A 24,436-nucleotide genomic window follows, 5' to 3' on the forward strand; every position below is an offset into this window, starting at 1 on the left:
ACAGTGCGTCACTGGTGCGTCGCCGCATCTTTACTGAGATGTCACGTGCATGAAAGGTCGCGACTAGAACATGATGCATAATGCTACTCGACTTTTGTTTACCTCTGTATACTTAATTTGTACACGTTGTGAATTTCTGGCAAAGTATGTCGAATAAAGCAGTTGCTGCTTCGAAACAACGTATATGTGGGTATGTATAACGCTAAAGCAGTAGTTTTATGAAGAGTAAAGACGAAAACTTTCCGAGAGCCAGTTCTTCATAGCACGTGATCGTTATGAACCAGCCTTGAAGGAAGATTGGCTGCAGCGTGTCTGCGGGGGGGTAGGTGACTCCCAACCTTCTTTTTTTTTTGTTACGATGTACACTATATTGACCCTATATTGACCCTATATAGACACTATATTGAAACTATTTTAGACGAAGACAAGTCCACTTGTCGGAACGTTGGCTCAGCTTGCGGACTGGGGCTCCCCCTCACCCTCGTTCAGTGCTCCTTCGTTCTGCATAGCTATCTCCTTTCTCCGTTCTACGCTAGATAACTTGAAAAATGAACGCGGCAAAAACAAACAAACAAAAACATGAAAATACTTCGGCAGAACATATAACTAGAGCTTGCTACTGAAACTTCCAATGCTGAATATTCCCATCTGGACACAAGAACTCTGGTGTAATGGCACACAAAAGATTTTAGTCAACAACTGTTTATTTAACACCCTCCTAGTGTTTACTGACATGCCATAATAATCTCTCCTTGGTCTGCTGGTGTTTTTACCATATGCCGATATACCTCTTGTAATACACCCGTGTTTAACGACTGCGTCCTTTACCACACAGTAAAAACCTCCTGTGACCAAAATGCTCGGCAGAACGATCTTATCAGTGTTTCATAAAGGTGCAGCAATCTGTTAATTAACGGCACCAAATAGAAATTTATGACATTTTCTCACCATCGTTCTCTTTTTTCTTTAAAAGATTGGTGGCACGCCCCTAGAACTATAATCTAGTACAATTTGATTATTACCTATGTGTAACCACATATTACGATTTGCCTTACAGCGCGCATGCCACTAATGTTATCTCGGCAGCTAAAACAGTAGGTTTTCTGAAAAAGAATCTGCAGAACTCATACAGCCCATGCAAAATTATTAGGTTGTAAATTACACGTTAGGCCGAAACATGCGTCACCCGTGTGGAATCCGCATCAAGTATTTCTCATTGACGCATTATAATCGTTTCAAAACCGTGCTGCTAGAATTATTTGTGCCTCACACTCCTATGCCGATAACGGTTTATTTATAAAAACAAAATCAGAATTATCAACGCTTTTAAGCGACCATCGCCATCCTTTTACTGTATTTGGTTTTCTTTTTTTCATCTCTTACTCAACCATCATACATCACAACACCCGTAGACATATTTCATCGCACCAGCGATTCACTTCAAGCTGTGCACCTACGCTCATTGACCATCACTTTCACTATTTCAGACTTCTTCAGAACGGCCACACTGGAGCGACCTTCCTTACGAAATCGCTGCTACTATACCTGCACATTATCGTGTTTGCAAATTATGACCGACCTTTCTCTCAATAATTATTGACCACTGTCTTTACATCATCTGTACAAAAAGCATACATTTATGTAGTGTCCCCGTGGGGGATGTTTAAATTAATAAGCTGAACTGAAGGGGGAACTGGCCATGAAAAAACAGCTCAATCCACACACGAGGGTTCAATAATTAACCCAAGCACATCACGCTCCGCAGGTTTTTTATAAAGTGAGCCGGCGGGGTATTCAAAGTAGTTTGAAAAGCTACTGACTTGCATCTGTACTATCAGCATGATCACGTGACCGTTCTGTCATTAGGGAAGTGCTATATCATGAGTTATAAGGTATGTGCAGCGTGACAGGGACAAGATACAATGATAGGGACTCAGAACAATAAGGAACAAGAACACGAACGCTGGTTCCGGGTTCCTGCCATTGACTTGCTTCTGCCGCGCTGCAATCCTCTTACCCAATCCCCCCCCCCCCCTCCGACTGGAAAAATTGTATGAGGCAATAACCTCACATTTTCTCACACAATCTCACTCAATTCCCATAAATCACATACAAGTCGCATATAATTGCATAAGCTCTCATAGTTCCTTGTACATTATCATAAATAATGTACGATATTTTATGATAATGATGTGCACCGTATGAGAGTCTATGCGATTAGATGAGAGTTTCAAGTTTTCATTTTTTCTTCGCACAGTAACCGACTGGAATGATTCATTATTGCCTTTCTCCACACTTTGATGTTTATTACTTTTGTTATTATTGTTTTTTTGCCATGTTTCCGCCCTGCTTGGACCTGTACAAGGTTCGCAGTATTGAATAAAGAAGAAGAAGAAAGATGAGAGTTTATGAGGTTATTGCCACGTAAAACGTTTGGTTTTTCAGTAGGGCAACCAATAAAAGATGTCTCTGCCAACACAATAGCGACTGCTGCGTGCACGGTACACTATACCGTCTCGAAATCGGCTAAAGAAGATAGTTGACTTACGGGTAATGCACCGGCACGGGCACGTGGTATGGACAGTGCTTGGTCTCATGGTAGGGGATGGGAATGGGCATGGGCAGCATCATGTGCCGGTTGCCTCCCATAAGGGCTGCCGCGGCGATTATCTTCAGCATCTTGCCCCCGTTCGCGCACTCTGTGAGGAAGCCCAAGACTATGACGGCGAGGCACAATGGAGGCGGCAGCCGCCGCCTATCCCGATGCCCTGCTCGTCGCATGCCGACCGGCGAGGGGACGTGGCGTCTGCAGAAGAAAATGATGCCCAAAGCTGTACTGCATGTACAAGGCGTCTCTCTGTATCCCGTCTCTATTAGATTCTTTTAAAGCGCACTTCGGTTTGGTTTGCTTTTGGAGTTTAACGTCCCAAAGCAACTCAGGCTATGAGAGACGCCGTTGTGGAGAACTCCGGAAATTTCGACCACCTGGGGTTCTTTAACGTGCACTGACATCGCACAGCACAAGGGCGCCTAGCTCTTCGCCTCCATCGAAAAGCAGCCGCCGAGGCGTGGATTCGATCCCGTGTCCTTGGGCACAGTAGTCGAGCGCCGTAACCACTGCGCCACCCTAAAGCACACTTCAGACATCCACGCTGTGTGAGACTGTTACCAGGACTTTAATTTATAACAGCTTATTATTATCGTAATTAAATAAAATCGCACTTCAGACATCCACGCTGTGTGAGACTGTTACCAGGACTTTAATTTATAACAGCTTATTATTATCGTAATTAAATAAAATCGCACTTCAGACATCCACTCTGTGTGAGACTGTTACCAGGACTTTCATTTATAACAGCTTATTATTATCGTAATTAAATAAAAGCGCACTTCAGACACCCACACTGTGTGAGACTGTTACCAGGACTTTCATTTATAACAGCTTATTATTATCGTAATTAAATACATAGCTACGGACGTCATTTAAGATTGTTTACGTGCCGTGAATGAGAAAGCATTGGAAGAATGATTCGGTTCAATCAACCATTTTGGGAAATGGCCAAGAGATTGAAATCTTCGAAATTTTTTGAAATTTTCGAAATGGACGATAGAATTTTGGCACTTCTTCCTTCCCAGCCGATATTTCGGGAAGAATTAACTCTCTAATTCTGCGGCAAAACACCGGCTGGAACGGTAGGCATCTTCTATAGCAATATAGGAGAGGACACCAACACTTTTTGATGGGGTATGAGGCTGTTTCAGATTTAACGCTGGTTAGTGATTAGTCTCTGGATGACGTCACAGTGCTTCTTAACCATCTGAGGTCTCCATAGCTACTTTTTGTAGACGTCATTGCCACTGTTACATTTTTTCTGACGATGAGATATCTAAGGCTGTCGCCTCAAAAAACATTTCCACGAGTGCCTGAAGTAAATATAGATGACGGCCATACATCCACAAGGCATGCGTATGAAAGGGCTGGTATTGGATTTTCCAGGTGGAGGCAAAGACAAAAATTAACTGGCGACAGACATGGGCGCAGATGAACTCTTTCATGTGTAACTGAGAGCAGCTATAGGTACGCACTCAGTCAGTAAGGTGGTGCGCGACACTAGAGTACACCAGTAAACAAGAAGCGCTCAGAAATGTCCTGCCCATGAAGAGACCGCTACGCTCCTGTGCACTGTTGCTTGCCAGAGTTAAAAGCGCGAATAACTGCAACACTGCCGGTCGCCATCCTCGCCATCGGTTAAACAAGGTTACAATTGGAAAATGGTTAGCCACTGCAGCAGGCAGCGATATATCATAATTTAAGAAGCAGAATGACTTACCACTCGTCTCGGCCGCTGCTTGAACAACACGGCTTGCAGGGAGACACGCGAAGACACCGCGATGGTGAAGCAGCGATTGCCGTCGAACGCGTGCTTTGGAGACCCACTGAGACTGAACAGTAGGACGCGAGGAGAGCGGAGCCAGGTTTTTAAACAAGCTTGACGCCGTCCCGTTGGACAAGAGTCGAGGCAAAAAAAAAAAAAAAAAAAAAAAAAAAAGAAATGTGCGAACAAAGACGCGAAAAAGACACGCATTGAAGAGCCCAGTGTGGAGTAAGTGACGCGGAGAACTGATCGAAGGAAAAATACAACAAACATACCTATGCCTGTGTTTTCGAGCGAGAGAAAGAACAACGGAACTCAATGGAAATTCCTTAAAAGAAAAATGAAATGAAGATAAGGGCGGGTAGATAAAGAAATGACAGGTTTAAAAAATACATTAGGAAGGAAGGCAAAGAAGAGCTCTAAGAAAAAGTAAGAAAAATACAGCCATAAAAAAGCAAGCAAGCAAGCAAGCAAGCAAGCAAGCAAGCAAGCAAGCAAGCAAGCAAGCAAGCAAGCAAGCAAGCAAGCAAGCAAGAAAGAAAGAAAGAAAGAAAGAAAGAAAGAAAGAAAGAAAGACGACTACGAGCGAGCTACAGAAAAAGAGAGAAATACGTGCAGAAAAAAATCGTGTCTGCCTACAGACAAAGTTGAAGAGAACAAAGAAATTCGACAGTAGCGCCACGGATGGACGCTTACGGCGACGAATGCAGATGAGAGCAGTTGGTGACACTTTCACTTTTGTTGGCCGCGCGCGCGTGGCACCGAGCCTCGCTTGTTCGCACACCCGCTGGCCCTATGCGAGCACCGATGGCTCTCTCTGCTGAAGGCGCCTCTTGGTCTCTTACTTCCTCTTTCTGTCTACGACGCCTACATTTCGAACCTGCCCCAGAAGTGCCGGAAACTTTCCCGAACATCGTGTGCTCCAGGCCGTGGCTGCCGTTGTTGCTCGTTTCGTGCACGGATCACTGACGCGCACCAGGCGCTGGAGCTTTGTTTACTCTTCTCAGCGACTGTCGGGAAAAGCACCCACTGTAGTAACGATGAGAAACTATGAGCTCGAGCTCATTGTTTACTGAGCAATGTATGTAATATACAAAAAATAGGCTACTTAGAAACAGCCACGCAGCCGCAGTCATAACACGAGTGGGAAGCATAAAAAAGCAAAAAGAAACAAAAGGGAATAAAGATTACTTATTCGAATGCACTCGAACATCTTGTATAGCTGCGCGAGTGGTCAGGCGAGCTTCAATATCAAACTAAACGTTCACCATTATAAGTTAAAGGCGCCAAAACAACACGCACACACACAAGAAAAGAAGAACGGGACAGCGCGCCACTCACACATCAGATCCTGCCCTTCAGGAACCTGTGAACCATGTTTTTCTGATGCGCGGATTCTTGCAAGGAGTGGCAATACGATGGGCAGAGAGCTAATTGAAGCATTTTGTATCGGAAAGAAAGGCAATTTGTGTGTCAGTGACACGTCAATCAATCTATACAATGCAGAGAAAGCGTTTTTTGAACATAGCTTATCTTATATGACATGATGCTGAATGGGTTCCTTGCGCATGTGCCGGCAGTGATATATATGTACTTTTTCCTGCACAATAAATCAGTTGTGAGTGGCGCTCTGTCCCGTTCTTCTTTTCTTGTGTGTGTGCGTGTTGTTTTGGCGCCTTTACCTTTTAATGAATAGACACCAACTAGCCCAACAAGAAGTTCTCTTAAACGTTCACCCCTGAGCTATAAAATATCACATATAAGGAGTGCAAGTGGTTTCGCGCGATCTTAAGCTTTCGAATGTGAAAACAAAACTTGCATACCCGATGAAATTTGCATAACGGTTTCAGATTTTGTTTTAGAACTTGCGATAGATACGTCGGGGCGGCAAACTTACGTACCGATGCCATACTGAAAAAAAAAAAAAAATGTACGTATACAGTTCAAAATTACCCGGTATAGCTGCGTATAAGCAGCACAGCAAGGATGAATGTAGTCCAAAGGTCGACTTCGAGCCGATCGACAGTTACCAACGTCTAATGATCCTCTACTGAATTCGTTTTGTTAGGTAACGCCCGTTTCAGAAGCCGTGAGCTATACCCGCGCAGGAAACGAAACGTCGGAAGGCGGCAATACTGATGGCTCAAGCAATAATATTTTTTTTTCTCTTGAAATTCATGACGGCGGTGTCTTAACGCGTGTGCTAATGGAGTAGGAAGATTGTACCACTGTGCTGATGTCGAAACGGCGAAAGCGAATGAAGCTCATTGATTTCGAAATACGCAAGGTCAATCCATAGCTTCTCCGATAAGGGTGGAGCAGTAAACCCGATTTGAATATACTAGAAAGAGTTAATGCATTGCGAAAAAAGGATATTTTTGTCTCTGGGTGTAAGGCGATAGTGGCAGTGAGCGGAATATTTAAAACTTCATTAATATATACCGTGAACAAAGTGAGTTTCGAAATGGAAGCATGGTTGTGCATAAATATGTTTTACCCTAACATCGCAGACTTTATTTTCTTATGATGTGTATGCTGTCCTAAGTGTCATTTATCAATGTAATGAGAACTTCATGAATTCCAACTATGTGTTCATTTTGCCAACGTAACTACACGTGTAACGTAGTTAAACACTTTGAGCAAATCTAAGATTTTAGAAATAATCACCTCTTGGTGTAATTACTATGTTAACTATCTTTATGCCTGACGGCACCGTTCGATTCTGTCTTATCTTACCCGCAGTGATACTGCTGCTAGCGATTGCGTTTTTGAGATTTTGAATTCGAAAAAGAGAGAGTATGTTCGAATACTTTTGGAGATAGCGAAAACATCAAAACCCTTTCATAATGGTTAATAGTTTGCACCAAAACGAAGATAAACTCGAGTAGCGTAAAGCTTAAGAGACCCTTCCATGAGCACCTCTATATCTCTTATGTTGATAACAGCAGGGCCAGTAGACTTAACCCAGGCCATATTTAGCAGAAAGAGCAAAGGCTTCATCCACTTCAGGTGATGGTAAAGGGAAAGTAAAACCTAATCAAAAAAGCCTGAAGTGAACGAGTGCTTTTAAGGGCACTTAACACGGTCGCTGAGGGTAACCAATTGGATTCGAAGGCAAGGAAAGTGTAGCAGGGGGCGGCAGAAAGTCAGGTGGGCGGATTAGGTTAAGAAGTTCGCAAAGCCAACTAGATGCAGCTAACACAGGACCGGGTTAGTTGGAGGAAAATGGGAGAGGCCTTCGCTCTGCAGTGGGTATGGTCCCGCCGATGATGATGAGGGAGATGACAACCATACAAATTGCGATCGTCTCAGCCGTGTTATAAAATTTAGTAATTCAGCTCAGTGAATTAGGTGCAGTAGTGAAAGAAAAAAATGATACTTTCAATTTTTTTTCATAAACTCCAAATAATGGAGAAGTAGTATGAATATTAATTTCTTTTCAATATATTTTGATGCAGTAGAGCGCTCTTCCTACACAAAGAATTAAATTTATAGTACTTGCAATACGTTTTTCTTATCATTTTCCTCCTTTCATTTCACAATAATTCGTTGTCGAGTATATTTTACGGTAATTACGGGATACCACAAATTCACCACATAAACGTTCTACAAGGGCGTTGTTCGTTCAAGCAGAAAAAAATTGCAGCGTCTCTTAGATATTTCTTAAGAGATGAATGGCGAAAGACTAGTTGTAAACATAGTAGTAGTCATTAGCAGTCATTGCTAATCAATTGTAGTCGTACAAGTCGTCGTTAGACATATTGATCATTACCAGTCATTAGTTGTCATTTTAGTTATTGCTACTTATTACTAACTGTATTTAGTACTTTCTAATCAATAGTCGTCGTTAACAAGTCATTAGCAGTCATTTTAGTCATTACCATTTATTACTAAGCATTTTAGAATTTTTTAGTCAATTGTAGTCGTTACAAGTTGTCGTTAAAGATATTGGTCATTACAAGTCAATAGGTAGTCATTTTAGTGAATGCTACTTATTACTAAGCATTTTTAGTCTTTTCTAATCAATTGCAGTGGTTACAAGTCAGCGCTAGACATTCTGGTCAATACAATTCACTAGTAGTCATTACAGTTAGTAGGTCATTTTAGTCATTACTACATATTACTAAGATTTTAAGTGATTCAGTTGTAGTCGTTATAAGTCGTCATCAGACATATGGGTCACTACAAGTCATTTGCAGTCATTATAACCTTTACCAATTTCTATTCAAACTTCTATTAACCACATTACTATCAATCATCCTTCCTTGTCTAATCTGTCTTCATACGGTGGACATTTCCTGATGGTGCGTCCGGCGGTCACGTCCGGCCATCACTTTTTGCCTACGCACCATGCGCCTATAAAGGCTTTCGCCTCAAAACTCTCGAATATCTCTTATAGACATCTTCAAATATTCATCCCTGCTATTAGGTATTACGGTGACTCCACAAACTCCAAGACGTCATGTGTTATGTGCTGGCCTTTAAGACAGGTGCCCGGCTGAAAACCTGCAAATCTCTAAAATGAATTGGGCTTCAAGGGACATGCTGTGTTAGTAGGTGACTAGAGAAAAAGAGCGATTTCGTTAGGCGAAACGTAGTTATTCTCGTATGGAAGTGATGCGATTAGTTGCATATATTGCCCAAACCCACTTGATTTGGACGTCATTATCAGATTTCAACGTTGGACCATAAAGAAGTGAACGTGATGACACAGGGTTGATTCTCTGCTTATGGAGTTGGTCTTCACCGAATTCTATGTGCGCTTTACATGAGCCGATGCCTTTTCATTCCATATTAAAAAAAAATATTTTTCACTTAAGTTGAATTTTGGGGAATGGAAGGCCTTTCAGCTGTGGACACGTAAACTTACAATTAATGGCATACAATCAGAGGTACAAATGTCGGCTCGAATTCCCATGTCTCCTTTTTGACTAGCAGATGGATGCCAAATGGGAAGCAAAATTGCAATTAAACATACCTAATTATTAATTTAACTAACGGTGACGTCACAATTTTGAGATGACAACACGTGCGCGTAATGGCGTTAATTTTTGCGTTACGTAAACCACAAAGCCAACGCTGACGTTTAGGTGACATGGGTCCGCGAATATGCGCTCCGAATAAACGACGATCTGAGTCGTTCTGCTATGCTTGTGAAAAGCACGCTGGAGAGTAAGATGCACTTTATAAAGCTCCTAAGTAACTCTGCCGTAATTCATTCAGTTCAATGACTCTGAATAAAAAAAGCGCGCACCTGAGAGACAGAAGAGGCGAGCAGACACGAGAAGAAATTCCGCTAGTTGTTGCAGCACCTGGGAAACAGACGAAATGATAATTGGAAACTAGATGGCATCAAGCAGCGATCGATGTAAAATTCTTATGCGCAGTATTGGCATTGTTATGGCATTGTAAAAAAAGCATTCTAAAAATCGATGCCTTATTTTGAGACAAAAAAAAAAAAAAAGCCTAATCTTCGATCTCTTCGTGTGCCATAGAAAGCAGTTCTCCAATAAGTTATCCCTGAGAACAAAGTGTGTATTATGATAATGATAATAGTAATGGTCCCTATCGTATAAAGCGTCCGATACTGTCTTTCCATAAAGCCAGTTTCAATGCGGCAAAGAATCGATACTCTAGATTATCTGAAATGCTCCATCTCTTGGGTTATTTCTGCGTGACTCTAATGGTTTAACGAGTGCAGCTATAGTCAGCGACTACTGAGAATGCTCACGTGATGGAAAGACTGGTCAAAAACACGTGGACAGCAAATAACACACCAGAAAAGCAAACGGTCTACTAACTTTTTCATACGTGCAAAAGTACAGAAATCTACAGACAACAGGTTAAACAAACGCAGACGCTCCGAACGCTTTTAAGGTCGCACCGAGAATCATTAAAAGCACTTGTACTAGGTCTCATGCCAATATAAAAGTTCTTTATCAGTAAACGAGTACAAGGCTGCTCTGACGTCAAACGAATGCCAGGCCACTGCTGTTCGCCCAGATTTCAGCTTGTTTCTACCGCTGTTACAAGTCCTTGTCGGCATAATGATGAGTAAATACTTGCAGTAATGAAGCACCTTTCATTTAGGAGAAATGAACTTGTGTGTCACTGCCGCATAGATTTCTTTCAGTGATAAAGAGCTTCGATTTTTAGATGTATTGTAATGCGTGTCCTTCGGCTGGCTGCCTCTGTGACCGACTATGGGCCATGCGGATGAGTGTGTTTAAATTGTTCTCTGTTTCCCGCGCCTTTTTGCATATCTCTGTCTGCCAAGATATATCGGTTGAGTTTTTGAACGACAACTTTACTAGTTCATTTAAGCACGAAGAAAGGAAATAATGTGCTACATGTAAGCGCCATCATATTATCGCATCACATTATCGTCATGAGCTACAAAATGCGATGCGCTTCTGTCGCTTTCACTTTTATGTAAGCACGGACACATGGAAATAAGCAGACTATCCACATCGACTTCGTCTTCGGGCGGGCGTTCCCGCAAGTGCTCAGACAGCAACGAGGCGCTTCGACCGAAAAATGAGGCAGGCCGTGGGATTGATTGATTTATAGGAAGGGAAAGGCGCGGTAACTGTCTCACTTGTTTTCTGTGGACACCTGAACCGGGCCGTAAGGGAAGGGAGGAATGTGGGAGTGAAAGTGGAAAGAGATAAAGAGGAGCCGTACTGGAGAGCTACGGAGTAATTTCGACCCCCTGGGGATCTTTAACGTGCGCTGACGTCGCACAGCACATATTTTTCTGCTGCTGCAATTCTCGTATACTGCCTATTCAAAGGCGGAGACGCGATAACTAAAATGGGCTGTAGTACAGTAATGTTTTCGCGTTGTCACATCAAAGCCGTCCTGAATGTCTCTACGTAGTATATTAAGAATCGATAGGTTATTATTTTAAACACTTGCGAAACGTATGTCGGTGTGTTCAGGGCAGGCTCCGGTTGTCACCAACGGTGAACCCATTAATAGGTATCGTTCAATAAAGAACGCTTCGGTGGACCACAGCGAATGTGATCGAACAGTTACGCGTTTCATATTGACAACCCGCGGAGGTACAATCACCAGATTTTGTTTAAGTGGTGAACGAACTTCCTCACAAAAATGGCAGTCAAGTCGAGACGGCAATGGAGACTTTCAATTGCAGTAATACGTAGGGAAAGCGAGCTACATCAGCAGCAGCAACAACAGCAAACAAAGAAGAGTAAATTTAAAAAGAGAGGCAAGAAAACTATCACAAATGATGTTGGAAGCGTTTTCCGTTCGTCTCCCTTTCGTCTGTACTTTCTATCGGGCTCACTTTATTTCCTTTCTTTCGGCCTGAGCGCGAAATAGAGTGAAAGAAGCGTACGCCGTTCGAAAGTCAGAGCAATGCGCACGCGAGGCAGTGGATGAACAAAGAAAAAAAAAAAAAAAGAGAGAAGGAGCGAAGAAGCGCAGTTCGCCAGCCGGGAAGTGAGCGTTCGCTTTGAGTCGTCTCAACCGTCCGCGCGGCGCCGGGTGCCGTCGCGCGAACTGGAAAGCGATGACCGTGACATTCCGTGTCGCCCTCGTCTCGGGCCGATGGCTGGCGGCGTTGGGCTTGCATTCCTAGAGCAGGCATCCTACGCCAGCGCCAAACTTGGTACAAGGGACGGACAGCGCTCCTCGGAGAACAGCGGCCGCGAGCAAAAGAGAAACGTGTAGAGAAAGAGGACAAAGAAAAAAAAAAAAAAGAAAGTTGAGACAAGAGAGACATCTTTGCTCGCCTCCTTGGGCTCGTACCGGCTGCGTCCCAAGATGCCGGGATCGAGCAGCAGATCGAACCCGAAAGAACAATGGAAAAACGGGAATGACAAGTACGTGGAGCCGGAGAGGAAGGGTGGCATGTGTTTTCGAGTCCTCTCGGTGACAGCGCATTGAATTCAACCCGGGAGGCGTCGCCGGCTGTGACGCTGCTTGAGTATAAAGAAGTTTAAAAAAGAAGGGCAGGAGTGTAAAGAGCATTTATTTCACTGTCAATTGCTTGCAGAAAGGAAATAGTAACACTCATTCGTTCTCTTCGCCTAATAGCAGTCGCAACGGGATTTCTCCCATTAAAGGCGTGTGCTCCCTCATTCATGACGTTCTACTTTGAATTCCATTTCAATCTGCTTACGATACATTTACTGCAATCAGCGAGGCGATATTCGTCAAAATCTCTTAATTGAAAACGGTCTAGTGTTTGCTGTCTGTTAAATCACAGAAACGGTCAAATTATATCGCATATTATAGGGGACGTAGAGTGTTGTGAAACTGTGTAAAGGACTTCCTCTTCTAAATAACTTAGTAAACTTCCTTTTTCCTTTACAAGTGCGAGCATGTTGCCTTGGAGTGTTTCCGATTCGTGTATCCCTTCGTGCTCCTGCCAGAAAAGGAGCTGCAGTGGTGTTAAATAAATTCATTATAGATTTAAACTCTGCCGCCTCCGGATACTCCGCGTTGTCACCGTCATGTCACAGAAGGGAACCTTCATCACTTGCTGCTGGTAGTCGTAGGTTGGCATTGAGCAGCTTTTTCCGCGCCAGCTAATACGCAGAGACCAAGACACCAAGGCTGGGAAGTAAAAGGCACATATCATTCTCACCCGCCTCTACTCATTTTAACTCGTCTGTAAAGAAAACTTCAACTAGTTACTATGTTAGAGTTGTGTCAATGGTTACATTATTTGACTTGACATAACTGAAGCTTTCGCGACGTCCAACATATTGTACGTATAGTTTTGCCTATGCAAAGAGGAGTAATGAATTTCAATAAAAGTAGTTCCAAGCAGAATTACATTTTATTGCGAAAGCGATACTACTTTAGGTTTAGAGCCTTCAGCGTAACGCGGCCGGTAGCCACGTCTTACCCTCATGACGCTGTGACGTCACACCCCACTTGGGCTGGCAGGAGCTGCCAACTTGGGTCTCTAGTTTCACATGGGACGGTTATGTCAGAATCAGCCTGCTAGGACCCTGTCATTCACGTTACCCCTATTAGGCCACTAAGGCACGTTCATATGGGTTGGTTAAAGCGGGGCTTTATATGTGGGCTGAGGAAGAAGAAAAAGAGAAGAAGAAGAACGCTCGGTCACCCGCAGCTAATGCTTTCGCTCAATATTTGGTTCAGCAGCGTTGAACCCTTGTAATTATTTTTTGCTGCAAAATTACTAATTAAAGTAATGCATTGCATTTCTAGAATAATAGACCAGAAAAGCAATTCATTACATTAGAAATTACCACAAATTTAATTGGTGTTCTCCCTCGCTCGCGCTGCAGTGTCTTCTGTGCCTAATTTCCTTAGTGTTCCACTGCTCTTCCCAAGTGAAAAACTAAGACAAACCTTAAGAGATGCAGCTCACATTGTTGAAAAATGGAACCGAAATTGAGGGGAATGATGCTATACAGTCTTAGTAGCTCCCGTCTGCCAGCTCCTCTTCCAGATCCTGGTTCATGAATATGCACTCTGTTAGTCGTATATCAATAATAAGGGAGTAATTACTCATTGGCATCCACCCAAGCGCGGCCATACGGTTATAAAGGAAATCTTTCTGAGGAAGCTGTTAGCTTTCCATTGTCGCCGTATGGCTGTGCTTGGGTGGATGCCAATGAGTAATTACTACCTTATTACAAATTTGCTCCACCTTGGGGGATTCCCCTGAATATTCGATCAACACCTTTCCCATTTCGAGATATAGATCAATTCGCTCTCGCCCTACCGTCTGATCTGCTGACCGTCCTGGTTCGCTCAGTCGGTAGAGCGACTGCCCCGGAAAGGCGGTGATCCCGGGTTCGATTCCCGGATCAGGACGAACTACGAAGTTGCTGAGGAAGCTGTATAGCTTTCCTCTGTAGCCGTATGCATGGCTGCGATTGGGTGAATGTCAATGAGTAATTACTCCCTTATTACAAATTTACTCCGCCTTGGGGGATTCCTCTAAATATTCGATCAACTTGTATATCAATAATGTTCTAATTAGTGCTCGTATTCTGTAGCACATACGTATACTCGTTAGCGAACATCAGTAAGTCAACAGAGTATATAAATGACTGCCCGATATAGACATAAAGCTCCTCTTTATTAAAGACGCACAAATGTGCCTGGGTGGTCTAGGGGCATAGTGTCTAAATTGGGATTGAAGGGTCTTGGAGCCCGGGTTGCATTCCGATCTCGCTCTCCCATGTCAAAGGCGAAGCGCGAGGCGGTAGTGCCAGCCAATTATAAAGTCCAGATTTAACCAAGCCATACTAAAGTGCCCGCACAGTCTTGGGGCAGCGTCTCTAATTCGGAATCCAAGTGCCCTGGAGGGACTGGTCGGCGGAATTACTCGCATTAACTCTCACATTGAGATCATGATCGAAGTCGTGAGTGAGTCCGGACTCACGTTCAGATTATGGTCTGAGTTGTGAGTCCAGACTCACGTTACGATCGTGATCTCATTCATGAGCTCGCTCATAGCCTCAGGTCGCGATCTCCGTTTTCGTAACGGCGGTGTGCGCAAGTTTTCAACATTGACTGACAGCGGAGGAGAGGAAAGATTCCCTGCCGCGACAAAGAATGCTTGCAGGCACCGGTGGCTTGGTAACCTTTCTCGGTGACTGGAAGAGATAATTCTGGGGAACTTCGTCCTGCCTGTTCTTCCTGACGTATTTTGTGCATTTTGCACATGATGAATGTTGTCACTGATACAAAATTTAAGGTGAATCGGAGCCTAGTCAAGCCCTTTCAGGCTATTGTTTATGCCTGCTGGTAACCTATAAGATTAAAATTTAGGGGTACTTAAAAACCAAAAACCACCTGTGGCGATCACTCGCATAAAAAAAAAGAAAAATCAACCGAACCGAAGTACATGAAACGAAGCTAACTACCTAAACGGGCCAAAGAAACTGCTAACTTCAGCGAGTCAATGAGTCCAAATGACTCTTGAGCCGAAATGAGCAAGTCCAGATGAGTCCTGAGTCAAAATGAGCGACTGACTTCAGGTGAGGCATGAGTCAAAATGAGTGAGTGATCCCAAATGAGTCGTGAGTGGAAGTGAGTCGCGAATCGAAGTGAGTCATGAGTCGAACTGCGTGATTCCGGGCGAGCTGTGATTCCCAGTGAGTGAGCGAGTCCTGACGAGTCGTGAGTCGAAGAGAATTATGAATCGCAACCAGTGGCTTTATTCAGTGATTTCATGAGTGCGATGAATCCAAGCGAGTGTGAGCCTGAGTTTGAGTGAGGTTGACCAAAAAATCTGTGAGCGATCTCGAGTGAGCATGCGAGATTTTGTTGAGGTATGCCTGGATGGCTGCATTCCGATCTCACCCTTCCTTCTCAAAGAAGAAGACCGAATTGGCAGCGTCTGCCATTCGGAAATGTCATGTGATATCGTGACATCACACAACGGGACGACCAATCATTGCACGGACATGTGACCTGTCAGCTTTCACCTTCCAGCAGATCTCGGCACTCTCTCGCTTGAATTGCGAAGCGAACATCTCTCCTTTCGAGCATGAAGTTGAAGTTGAAAGTTTATTTTTGCATAAAAAAAAAAAATAAGATGCAATAATATACAGCGAGAGGTCCCATGGTACAAGACCGCAGGTGGGACCTCCCATGGTAATAGATTTTGATAGGCAACATAAAGAATAATATTATTATAAGGAAATTTATGAAGCAACACTGAAAATAAATAACGAAATACATAGTGAAGAGTGCATTGCCAACAGATTTAGATCCAAAAACAGAATACAGAAAAAAGTACAAAAACACTTATGAATTCCGCGACACAAAGGGTAAATAAAGAAATCACAAATTAAGAAGAAAAATTTTTAATTTCAACTTGAACAAAGAAAGTGCTCAAGTTGAAATCAATTTCTCTCAGGGCTATTAATAGCCCACAGGACAACGTCCCCGAAAACCTGCGCAATATCTCTAACTTTGTATCTACAGGACATCTGGTGTGCGTGAGTGCCATAGGTTAGGTAGACGAGCAGTTTTCTGCAGGAGCAGCTTGCAGGAAGGCATACCCTTCCAAAGATTATGGTTATTGTCGGAGAGCAGGTCTAACGGCGGCAATAACAATCACACAAGCTGTCCGCGCCAGGCAATCACTGCGTTAGTTCTCGCAGACGATCGTAATTACCTATCGCGGTGCTACTCTTCTTAGCCCATCGAGATTGTGGCGTATTGAAGGGTGCTTTCGCGTGGGGCTCCCACAAACACCGTACGCCCTTTCGCGAGAAAGCAAGACCAGCGCCGAGAGTCAATCCAATTGACTTTCGCCGCCACCATTGCCGCCGCAGCCGAGTTTGGCCACGCGAGGCAGCACCGTCGATGTTCTTTCTCCGCTTCGGGCCGCGACCAGCCAACCATGTGTAGTAGATGGGCGAACGCAAGCGATGGACAACTCGGCCCGCCAGTTGCCACGCGCATCGCTGAGCTCACTGCGTGCCCGGGTTCTGAGACACGACGAACGAAGGAACAGAAAAGACAGGGGAAGAGAGGAAAAAAGAAGTAACGAGTGAGAGAAAGAAAGCAGAGAGAGAAAAAAAAAAAGGTCTCTTTCGCCAGCCAGGAGATGACGGTTCGGAGGCAGCCAGCTATGGCGAATGGAGTTTGATGGTGGCGAGGAACGTCCCCGCGGCGGCGAGCGTTGACAAACGAACGACGCGCCAGCACTCGCACTCTGGGTGGTGCCGCCGCCCTCTGAAGCGAAAGCTCGGAGCGTTGCCGAAAGATCGCGTAGGCGAAGCGGCGACTTGAGTTGTTGGATGGACCACGGGCCGATGTGGCGGAAGGAAGATTGCGTAGCGCGCTGTGAACCCCCCTGTCAACATTTGCACATGATGTCTGCGTTTCGGCTGTGCAAGGCCCCGCTTCCAAAGCACATTCGCTTGCACCAATCCGTTTGTGTGTGCTTCGGCTGACTGTACGTGCATTACCAAGCCATGACATGTCGTTTCGGTCGTTCCTTTGTGGCTTTTAGCAGCGGGGATGATCTGCTTTCTTATTTCTTTTTGCTATCTCTGAAAAGACGACGAATTGTGGTACTTTCTATGTTGCTCGGCTGAAAGAGGATTTGCACAGGAAAGCACTCAAAGACGAGACGGGGTGTATAGGCAGACAAATGTCATTGGGGTTAAAGAAAGACAAGATGAGAGTCATCGCATTTATCGTCTCTCCTGCCTTTCCGGTCGTTGATCACTGCTTTGATGCGACGAAGCTTAACATTTTCAGTTTCCGCTATGTGTTGGCTTGACAAACAAGACAGCGGCTCAATGCTGTCTACAGGGGAGTTACACTCGATCTTCGCAAAATGGGCGATTAATATATGTCGTAGTTAAAATGTGAAGATTTATTTGTTGTTGCGGAAAACAGATTACGTGCGCAGTTCGTAATGCCACACCGATGATATCCGGAACTAAATAACAGCGGAAGCTCAGCCAGCAACGTTGGTTTTCGTGACGACTCCTTTTTATGCCAGACTCAGTCTTGCAGAGCAGGCGATGTTTGAGCAAATTAAAACTAGATAAAAACGGCAGTCTGCTTCGCTTTCCGCAGTTCATCTGGTTGTATGACGTCCAAGACAGTTGATGGCATCTCATAGAATTTCAATGCAAAAAGACGCTGCTTGCCTAATACTTTTTTTGGAGATACTTTGAAGCTCACCACCAGGCGACGAGGATTTGTCTTGTCCCTGTCACTGATGCTTGAACCAGTACAGCATGAAGAGAGGGAGAGGAGTATCGAGTACAGCGCAATACAAAAGAAGGCTTACAGATTCTTCCCTTTATACAGGCGGAAAGAAGGAACGGTGCAATCATTAACAGCCCCGTATTCGAAGCTATCTATCACGTTGTTTGTAAAGGCCGAGTCTCAAGTACGCTTACGCGGGTCACCAACGTGCCCCGAGATGGGCGCGGGTAAAAGCGCCCGAAAAGCAGATCGCACACTTCGCTAGCGGAAGACAGACAAGCCTTCCTCGCTGTACGGGGAGAGAGCGTTTATTCCACCCTTTCCCTTCCCGCTTTTTCACCCTCGAAGACCGGTCCGGGTGCTGCAAAGACGCTCATGGTAATCGGAAACACATGAGACATTGCTTTGACTAAGCGTCACGCTATCAAAAGTTGGTCGGAAACTTTGCTGCCGCCGCCACCCATTCTAAGGGAACATTTCATCTTTAGTTAGCTTACAGGAGGCGTTGCTTCACAAAGCGACCGTGGACCGAAAGGCGTATACTAAATTGGCCGACCGATGCACCCTAAAAGGGTTGCGCAGGAGCTCCTTGTGGCGGCAGGTCTTTCCCATGTGCATGCCGTAGTCACACTCTCCGTTTCGGTATATAGGCGTCGCCTGTTGACACGCCATCTTTATGGGTACCACAGATTTTTTAACCAGGTCTTTTATAGCTTAATGGGGCTATAGTAAGACTTTAGTATTAAAAACGTTTAGTGAGCCCACGTAACGTCAAAAACTCGAATACAAGTGGCATTACAACAGGACTTGAATCTCAGCAAGTTTATATTGTTGGTCAAGACCCGCCATAAACTCAAGAAACACTAAAAGGAGGTCGGAAGAGAAGCGGACTCCCCTCGGAATATCGGCCCTTCTTTCACTTTCGTCTTTTTCTTAGTTTTCTTTCAATCTGTTGGCCCTAATCGCCAAAGTGGTCAGCACTCTCAACGGTCATCTTAAGTGCGGTTTCGTGGTGTGCGTTCAGTGCAGGAACACGCCAAACGCAAGCAGCAAAAACATACACATTGCCCAAAAGAATCACGGGGACCAGAGAGGTGGCAGCCGCTGCCAAAGAGTCTGCTATGCACTCCGCGGCGCGTCGGCTCTCGGGGAAGAGAGTTTGACTGTCCCACGCGTTCTTCCTAGACGCGTTCCGGCCGCAAGCCCACGGCTCTCCCGACTGGAAGAGCTCTTCCGCTCGGCCTACCCCAAGGAGTCATCACAGGACGGGCCAGCCACCATCGAAGACGTGGCGTGACTGCGGGCATAATGGATTTCCCCGAGCCTCATCTGCGCTTGTTTTGCCTCCTTCTGCTGATGTTGTTAGGCCTCGGCCGATGTTTGGTAATATCCAAAGCCTACCCTCCTCCCCAACCACTACCATCTCACCCTCCGCCGCCGCCCTCTCTTTCGTAGTCTTACCGTCCCCACTTCGCGCCTGCGAAGTGCAGCCGCGGAAGCTCGCGCGAGGCTTAGCGCCCTCCCTCAGCCATCGGGGGGAGACCTAGGAAGCTTAGAGGCGTACAAGCTCCGACTCTCCCGGTCCGAGTTTGCGTGCAGCAGGGTTGCAAGCTCAAGAAGCTCTGACATTGGTTCGCAAGTAAAAATAGGAGGCGAACACTGAGTTCAAACTCTGAGCCCGCGTTCCGCACAACGTTTGTTTTTGGGTGGTGCAAGAAGTGTCGAGTCTGCGAAAGGAATTCGAGGAATACTTCGAGTTGCTCGCTCAGCGGCTGCTGAAGTGCGCTTCAACAGCACGCGAAGAATGGATAGCGAAGTTGCAGTTTTCTGTATCTCAAACGCTCTTGCTGACGCTTTCTTTATTCTTTTCTCACATATGCCCTCCTCCTCTCGCACCACACACACGCACGCGCACACGCGCACACACACACACACACACACACACACACACACACACACACACACACACACACACACACACACACACACACACACACACACACACACACACACACACACACACACACACACACACACACACACACACACACACACACACACACACACACACACACACACACGCACACGCACTCGCCAGTCACCCAGTGATGACAGCAAGATAAGCACAAATGCTTCCTTGCCTCACGCTTTTCTGCACATTAGCTCTCCTGCTTGTTCACATTTCTGTTCACAAAGGGGGGGGGGGGGGGGGGGGGGAGGCGGTTGACACTTCGTCAGGCAACTTTGCCTTTCTACCCTTCCCTCCGCAACAAAGCGTTCTTCGAAATAATCTCTGAACCTTGAATGTTTTTTGGAAGCCCTTGCAACTTAAAATACTTAATGCAAGAAGAACTACGAACGAATATTGCAGTGCAATTGTTGGCACTCAAGGCCTTCAAAGCTTGGAGCAACTGGCCTGTTTTGGAGTTCGTACTTTCCAGAAATTAATTACTATGATTCAGCAATTAAGACAGAATCTTAATTTTTTATCGGCAGAAGCTGTCCTTCGGAAAACCACAATTTGTTTCTCGAATCATTGGTATTCTAAACATGAATCAGTCTCATTCCTGTCACAGCTTAGCGAGATAAGAATCGCTCAGTCATGACCATGCGAAGCAACTCGGAACGAGTGGTTTGCGTGTCGCCGTCGTCTCGCGCGCGTATTGACCGCACCAAACTCCTCTCGAGCGTTCTTTCTGCAGCGTCGTGAAGCGAAGACGGTGTCCCGAATTAACCAGCCGCCACAGCGGCGGCTGAATGGCAGGGGCCTCAGGACCCGGTCGAGGGAAGCCTTCGCGGGAGCGAACCGCTTCGTCGAAGCGCCGTTACCGCCGACGGCTGTCACGGGAGCACAGAGATGGCCCGAGAGACAGCTAGGCGCTCCGCGATGCCGCCTTGACTCTCTCCTTCCGAAAGCGTCGCTAGCGCCAACCGCTACATGGCTGCAATGGGACGTCGGAGATAGACTCGCTTTTCGTGAAGCCGTTTGCCGGAAGACTAAAGTCAAGTGCAAAGCGTTCACCTTAAAGACAGCGAACAACTTTTTTCTACCTCCTTCCCAGCAGAAAGAAAGAAATCCCCAGAATCGTGTCCAAAATATGACAAAATATTCTGTAGCTATGTCAAAACGTCAGACTTTTCTGTAGTTTGTTTTTCTGTAGTCTGTAGTTCCGTAGTAATTTTTTGTTGTAACAAACATTTTGTTGTTATTACAGAAATTTCTATTGCAAGCAGATACACGGTCAAAAACCGCACTGAAATTTGTTGTGACCACGCAAGACGTTCTGTAGTTTTCTCGATGAGTTGGCCGCAAGCCATTTTTGAAATGAGGGATTGCGATCACTGGCCAAGTTAAAGCCAGCGGGACAGGTTTATAAGCCGCTATTGATGTTTTGAAGCTCGGATCGACACTTCAGAGCACATACTGATGTTACGCACCCACTATTGTCGTTTAGGACCTTGGTCGGGATTTCAAAGTTTGTTCTAGAACCCTCCTGGACTCTGAAACTTTGCCGCCCCCTCCCTCTTCTTCGTCTTTAACTTCGTCACTCCCTTCAATTCTTGATTTATATTACGCTACCTGGCTAATGGAAATTCGATACGAATTTTTACAAAATAATGACGCATTTGTCATCGGTCATCGTTGGCATGAATAGTCACACAGGGATTAAGCCGAAAGGCTTGAGGTGGCTTATCAGCAAGTGCTGGAAAGTAGGAGATAGCAACATTTTTTTTTGCAAGGGTATGGCGTATGCGTATGGTGTATGCATGTGGTGTACGACGCTGAAACTGTAATATAACAGTTTCCACTGGGCAGTTAGCTCACTTGGAAGGTCCCTGTGGTAAATAGTATACTCTGGTACGCCTGCCAACTGTACCTTGCACCTCTCTGCCCAGAAATTATACACGAAATGGACGTATGCCAACCTGCAAACATAATCTCACAGATTACACTAAGATAAAAAATTGTCTCCTGGCAACCTGAACAAAGCAAACGTATTTCGTTTCACTGATGCGTCTGCATACCAACAGTTTCTCTTCTCGCGTGTTGTCTTAGACTCCTATTTCCCTTGAACACTTTGCTGGGTTGCAAACGTCTCACTTTAACGGGATTTTGCTTAATCTACATACAATTAATAAATGTCCTTTGCTATCAGTGTAGGCAATTACTTGCATGACTGAGCAAGCCATCCCAATAAAGACAGTAAAACGAACTTCAGCACTTTCATTAGTGCTAACCCGATTACACCCGGGGACAAAGAAACGTCGGAACAATGCCAGCAGTATACCCTCTCCCCCATCCACACACAAGCTTTCCTACATGGCTCGCCAAAATTACAGATGACACTGAGGTGCAGCACTGTATTGTGAAGGCGGGCGGACGCAAAGGTATCTTGTACAACGGGGTATGAGCTCATTCAAGTGAAATAGGTTTCGTGTTTTGTCCGCGCTTGCCTGCGCCGTCGAGACGTGAACAAACCCCTGACTTAACGTGACTATAACCACTACTCTGACTTCACGAAAGGGAGGCCAGAATTTCTCAACAGAAAAGAACAACGGACGCCTCGCAAACAAAGTGCTCGACATCGAGCTGGAATGCAAAAGGAGAACCGAACAGCGAGTTGCCGTAAGAGCAGCGCCGTCACTTCGCACGCCGCCACGTGGATGCGACCAGGGGTGCTAGCCGAGAGGAGACTGCGATGAAAAATTGCCAGCCTCTCGCCTCGCCGAGCATCGCTAATGTGAGCACAGCGCGCCGCACTCGAAGCGTCCGACTGGCGCGTATAGTGGCACAAGCAGGAACAACAGGAACCGGCTCGCGCTCAGGCACGAAGCACTCAGCGTGAAAAGAGTCGAACAAACTGCGACATCAGGCGCTGCACTGCCGAGCTGGCTCGGGGAGACGTGATGGAAGAAGCCGCCTCCGGGCGCGTGACAAACCAACATCTCTAATGCTAATAAGGGGGGGACAAGGGAGAGTATGAGCCGGAAACAAAAGCTTGCCGACGCCGACGTTTTCGTCGGGGAGGCTTTGCATATGTAGGGAGCAGCGCGGCGAGCTAACAACTACACCGGGCGAACGCGTGGCGGAGACGAGGAATGCCGAAAGAAAGGTTGGCGAGGAAGGTCGGTGGGGAAGGAACGCCACCTGCGTTCCTGTTCAACTATTCATCATCATTACTCGGGCATTATCCGGCGCTAACGAACCCAGCGTAGGAGCCCACGCTGAGGCAGCTGTATACCGGGAGAACCCTTTCGCGTCGACGACGAAGAATCCACTTTCGCTACCCGGGCACACGAGCGCAAGCTTTCTCTTTTGGAGCACCGCGCCGACGCGCAGTCGCCATGACGACTGCGTTTTGGTCTTCGCACCGTCTATTCGAGCACGGCTGTCCGGCTTTGTTTGCCTGATGTCTCAGTCCCCCCCCTCCCTCTCCCTCCTACCATTCAGCGAAGACGGGGTGGGGCGTTGGGAGTGTGTGCGGATTGACGCGGAATGAAGAATGCGCCCGTGTCGTAGCCACCGGGGAGACTCCTTCTACAAGACTCGGACCCGAAAAGGAAGAGCCCCTAAATCCCTTTAAAGCGGCGCTGAGCGAGTCTGATGTGGCAGACGTATGATGTGGGCTCACACCGCGTCTTCCTTCACGGGTTGTTCTTGCAAGATGGCCGCCAGCACTACTACGCGCAATGTGAGTGCTCGCGTGTTCGTCGTTTACTCAGACTCCCTCCTGGCCCGTGACTACACGGAGGATGTGTGCGCTGCATGCACTGAAACAAAGCTAAAAAAGAAAAAAAGAAGCCCAGAACCAACATTGGAAGAAGCAGCAGCAGAAGGAAGGAACAGATACACTGGCACGAAGCCCGCGTTAGCATCAGGAGCTGCCGACGGAGTGCGGGAGCTTTTACAAATTCCTCTCGGGCACTTTGTTCCTTCTTCTTCGCGCGGACACAGGGCTGCAGGAACAACGCAATTTCAACCGCTTCAGAAATACGGTTGTGCCGAATAACGCTATCCGCTGCAGCAGGAGTAGGTGAAAGAAACAAAGAACGAAAATAAGCAAAAGAACGAAGAAAAATAAGAAAGACGCGAACAGGGGAGGATCCTGCAGGAGGACCTCGGGAACAAGGGAGCGCCGTAACACGAAAGCGTGCGCGGGGTTGTGAAACAGCGCCTCCGGAGGAACCTGAGGGAAGAAGATTCCTGGCGCGGCCGGCGTAGCAGTAGCGCGTGGGCGCTGGCGGCAGCCGCATCTTCATAATCATCAGGGGAGCACAGCAGCGCCCATCGGTGAGGAAAGCTCCTTGCCGTTCCCCCCAACAAGGCGGAGTAGCGGGACTATATGGCAAGCTTCTCGTTGAGGTGGGAA

The 24,436-nt window shown here is 46.0% G+C and overlaps 2 protein-coding genes across 3 annotated transcripts in view; both read right to left on the minus strand.

Annotated features, from left to right (window-relative positions):
* Nucleotides 1-24,436, minus strand: part of LOC146182108 (latrophilin Cirl-like) — a 450,055-nt gene that overhangs the window by 282,067 nt on the left and 143,552 nt on the right. The window contains exon 2 of one of the 2 annotated variants that reach the window (XM_084577114.1): nucleotides 9,631-9,688. The exons of the other annotated variant lie outside the window; for it this stretch is intronic. The gene's annotated coding sequence lies outside the window, so the exon portion shown is untranslated. The remainder of the gene's footprint in view (nucleotides 1-9,630; nucleotides 9,689-24,436) is intronic. 2 annotated transcript variants of the gene reach the window in all.
* LOC146182109 (uncharacterized) overlaps nucleotides 1-24,436 on the minus strand; it is a 234,307-nt gene that overhangs the window by 392 nt on the left and 209,479 nt on the right. Inside the window, exon 3 of the mRNA XM_084577118.1 lies at nucleotides 2,549-2,806. Coding sequence (XP_084433244.1) covers nucleotides 2,549-2,806 — 258 coding nt within the window. The remainder of the gene's footprint in view (nucleotides 1-2,548; nucleotides 2,807-24,436) is intronic.

The sequence above is a fragment of the Amblyomma maculatum genome, chromosome 8, assembly GCF_055883805.1.
Source record: "Amblyomma maculatum isolate TAMU_Amacu chromosome 8, ASM5588380v1, whole genome shotgun sequence".
Classification (NCBI taxonomy): Eukaryota; Metazoa; Arthropoda; class Arachnida; order Ixodida; family Ixodidae; genus Amblyomma; species Amblyomma maculatum.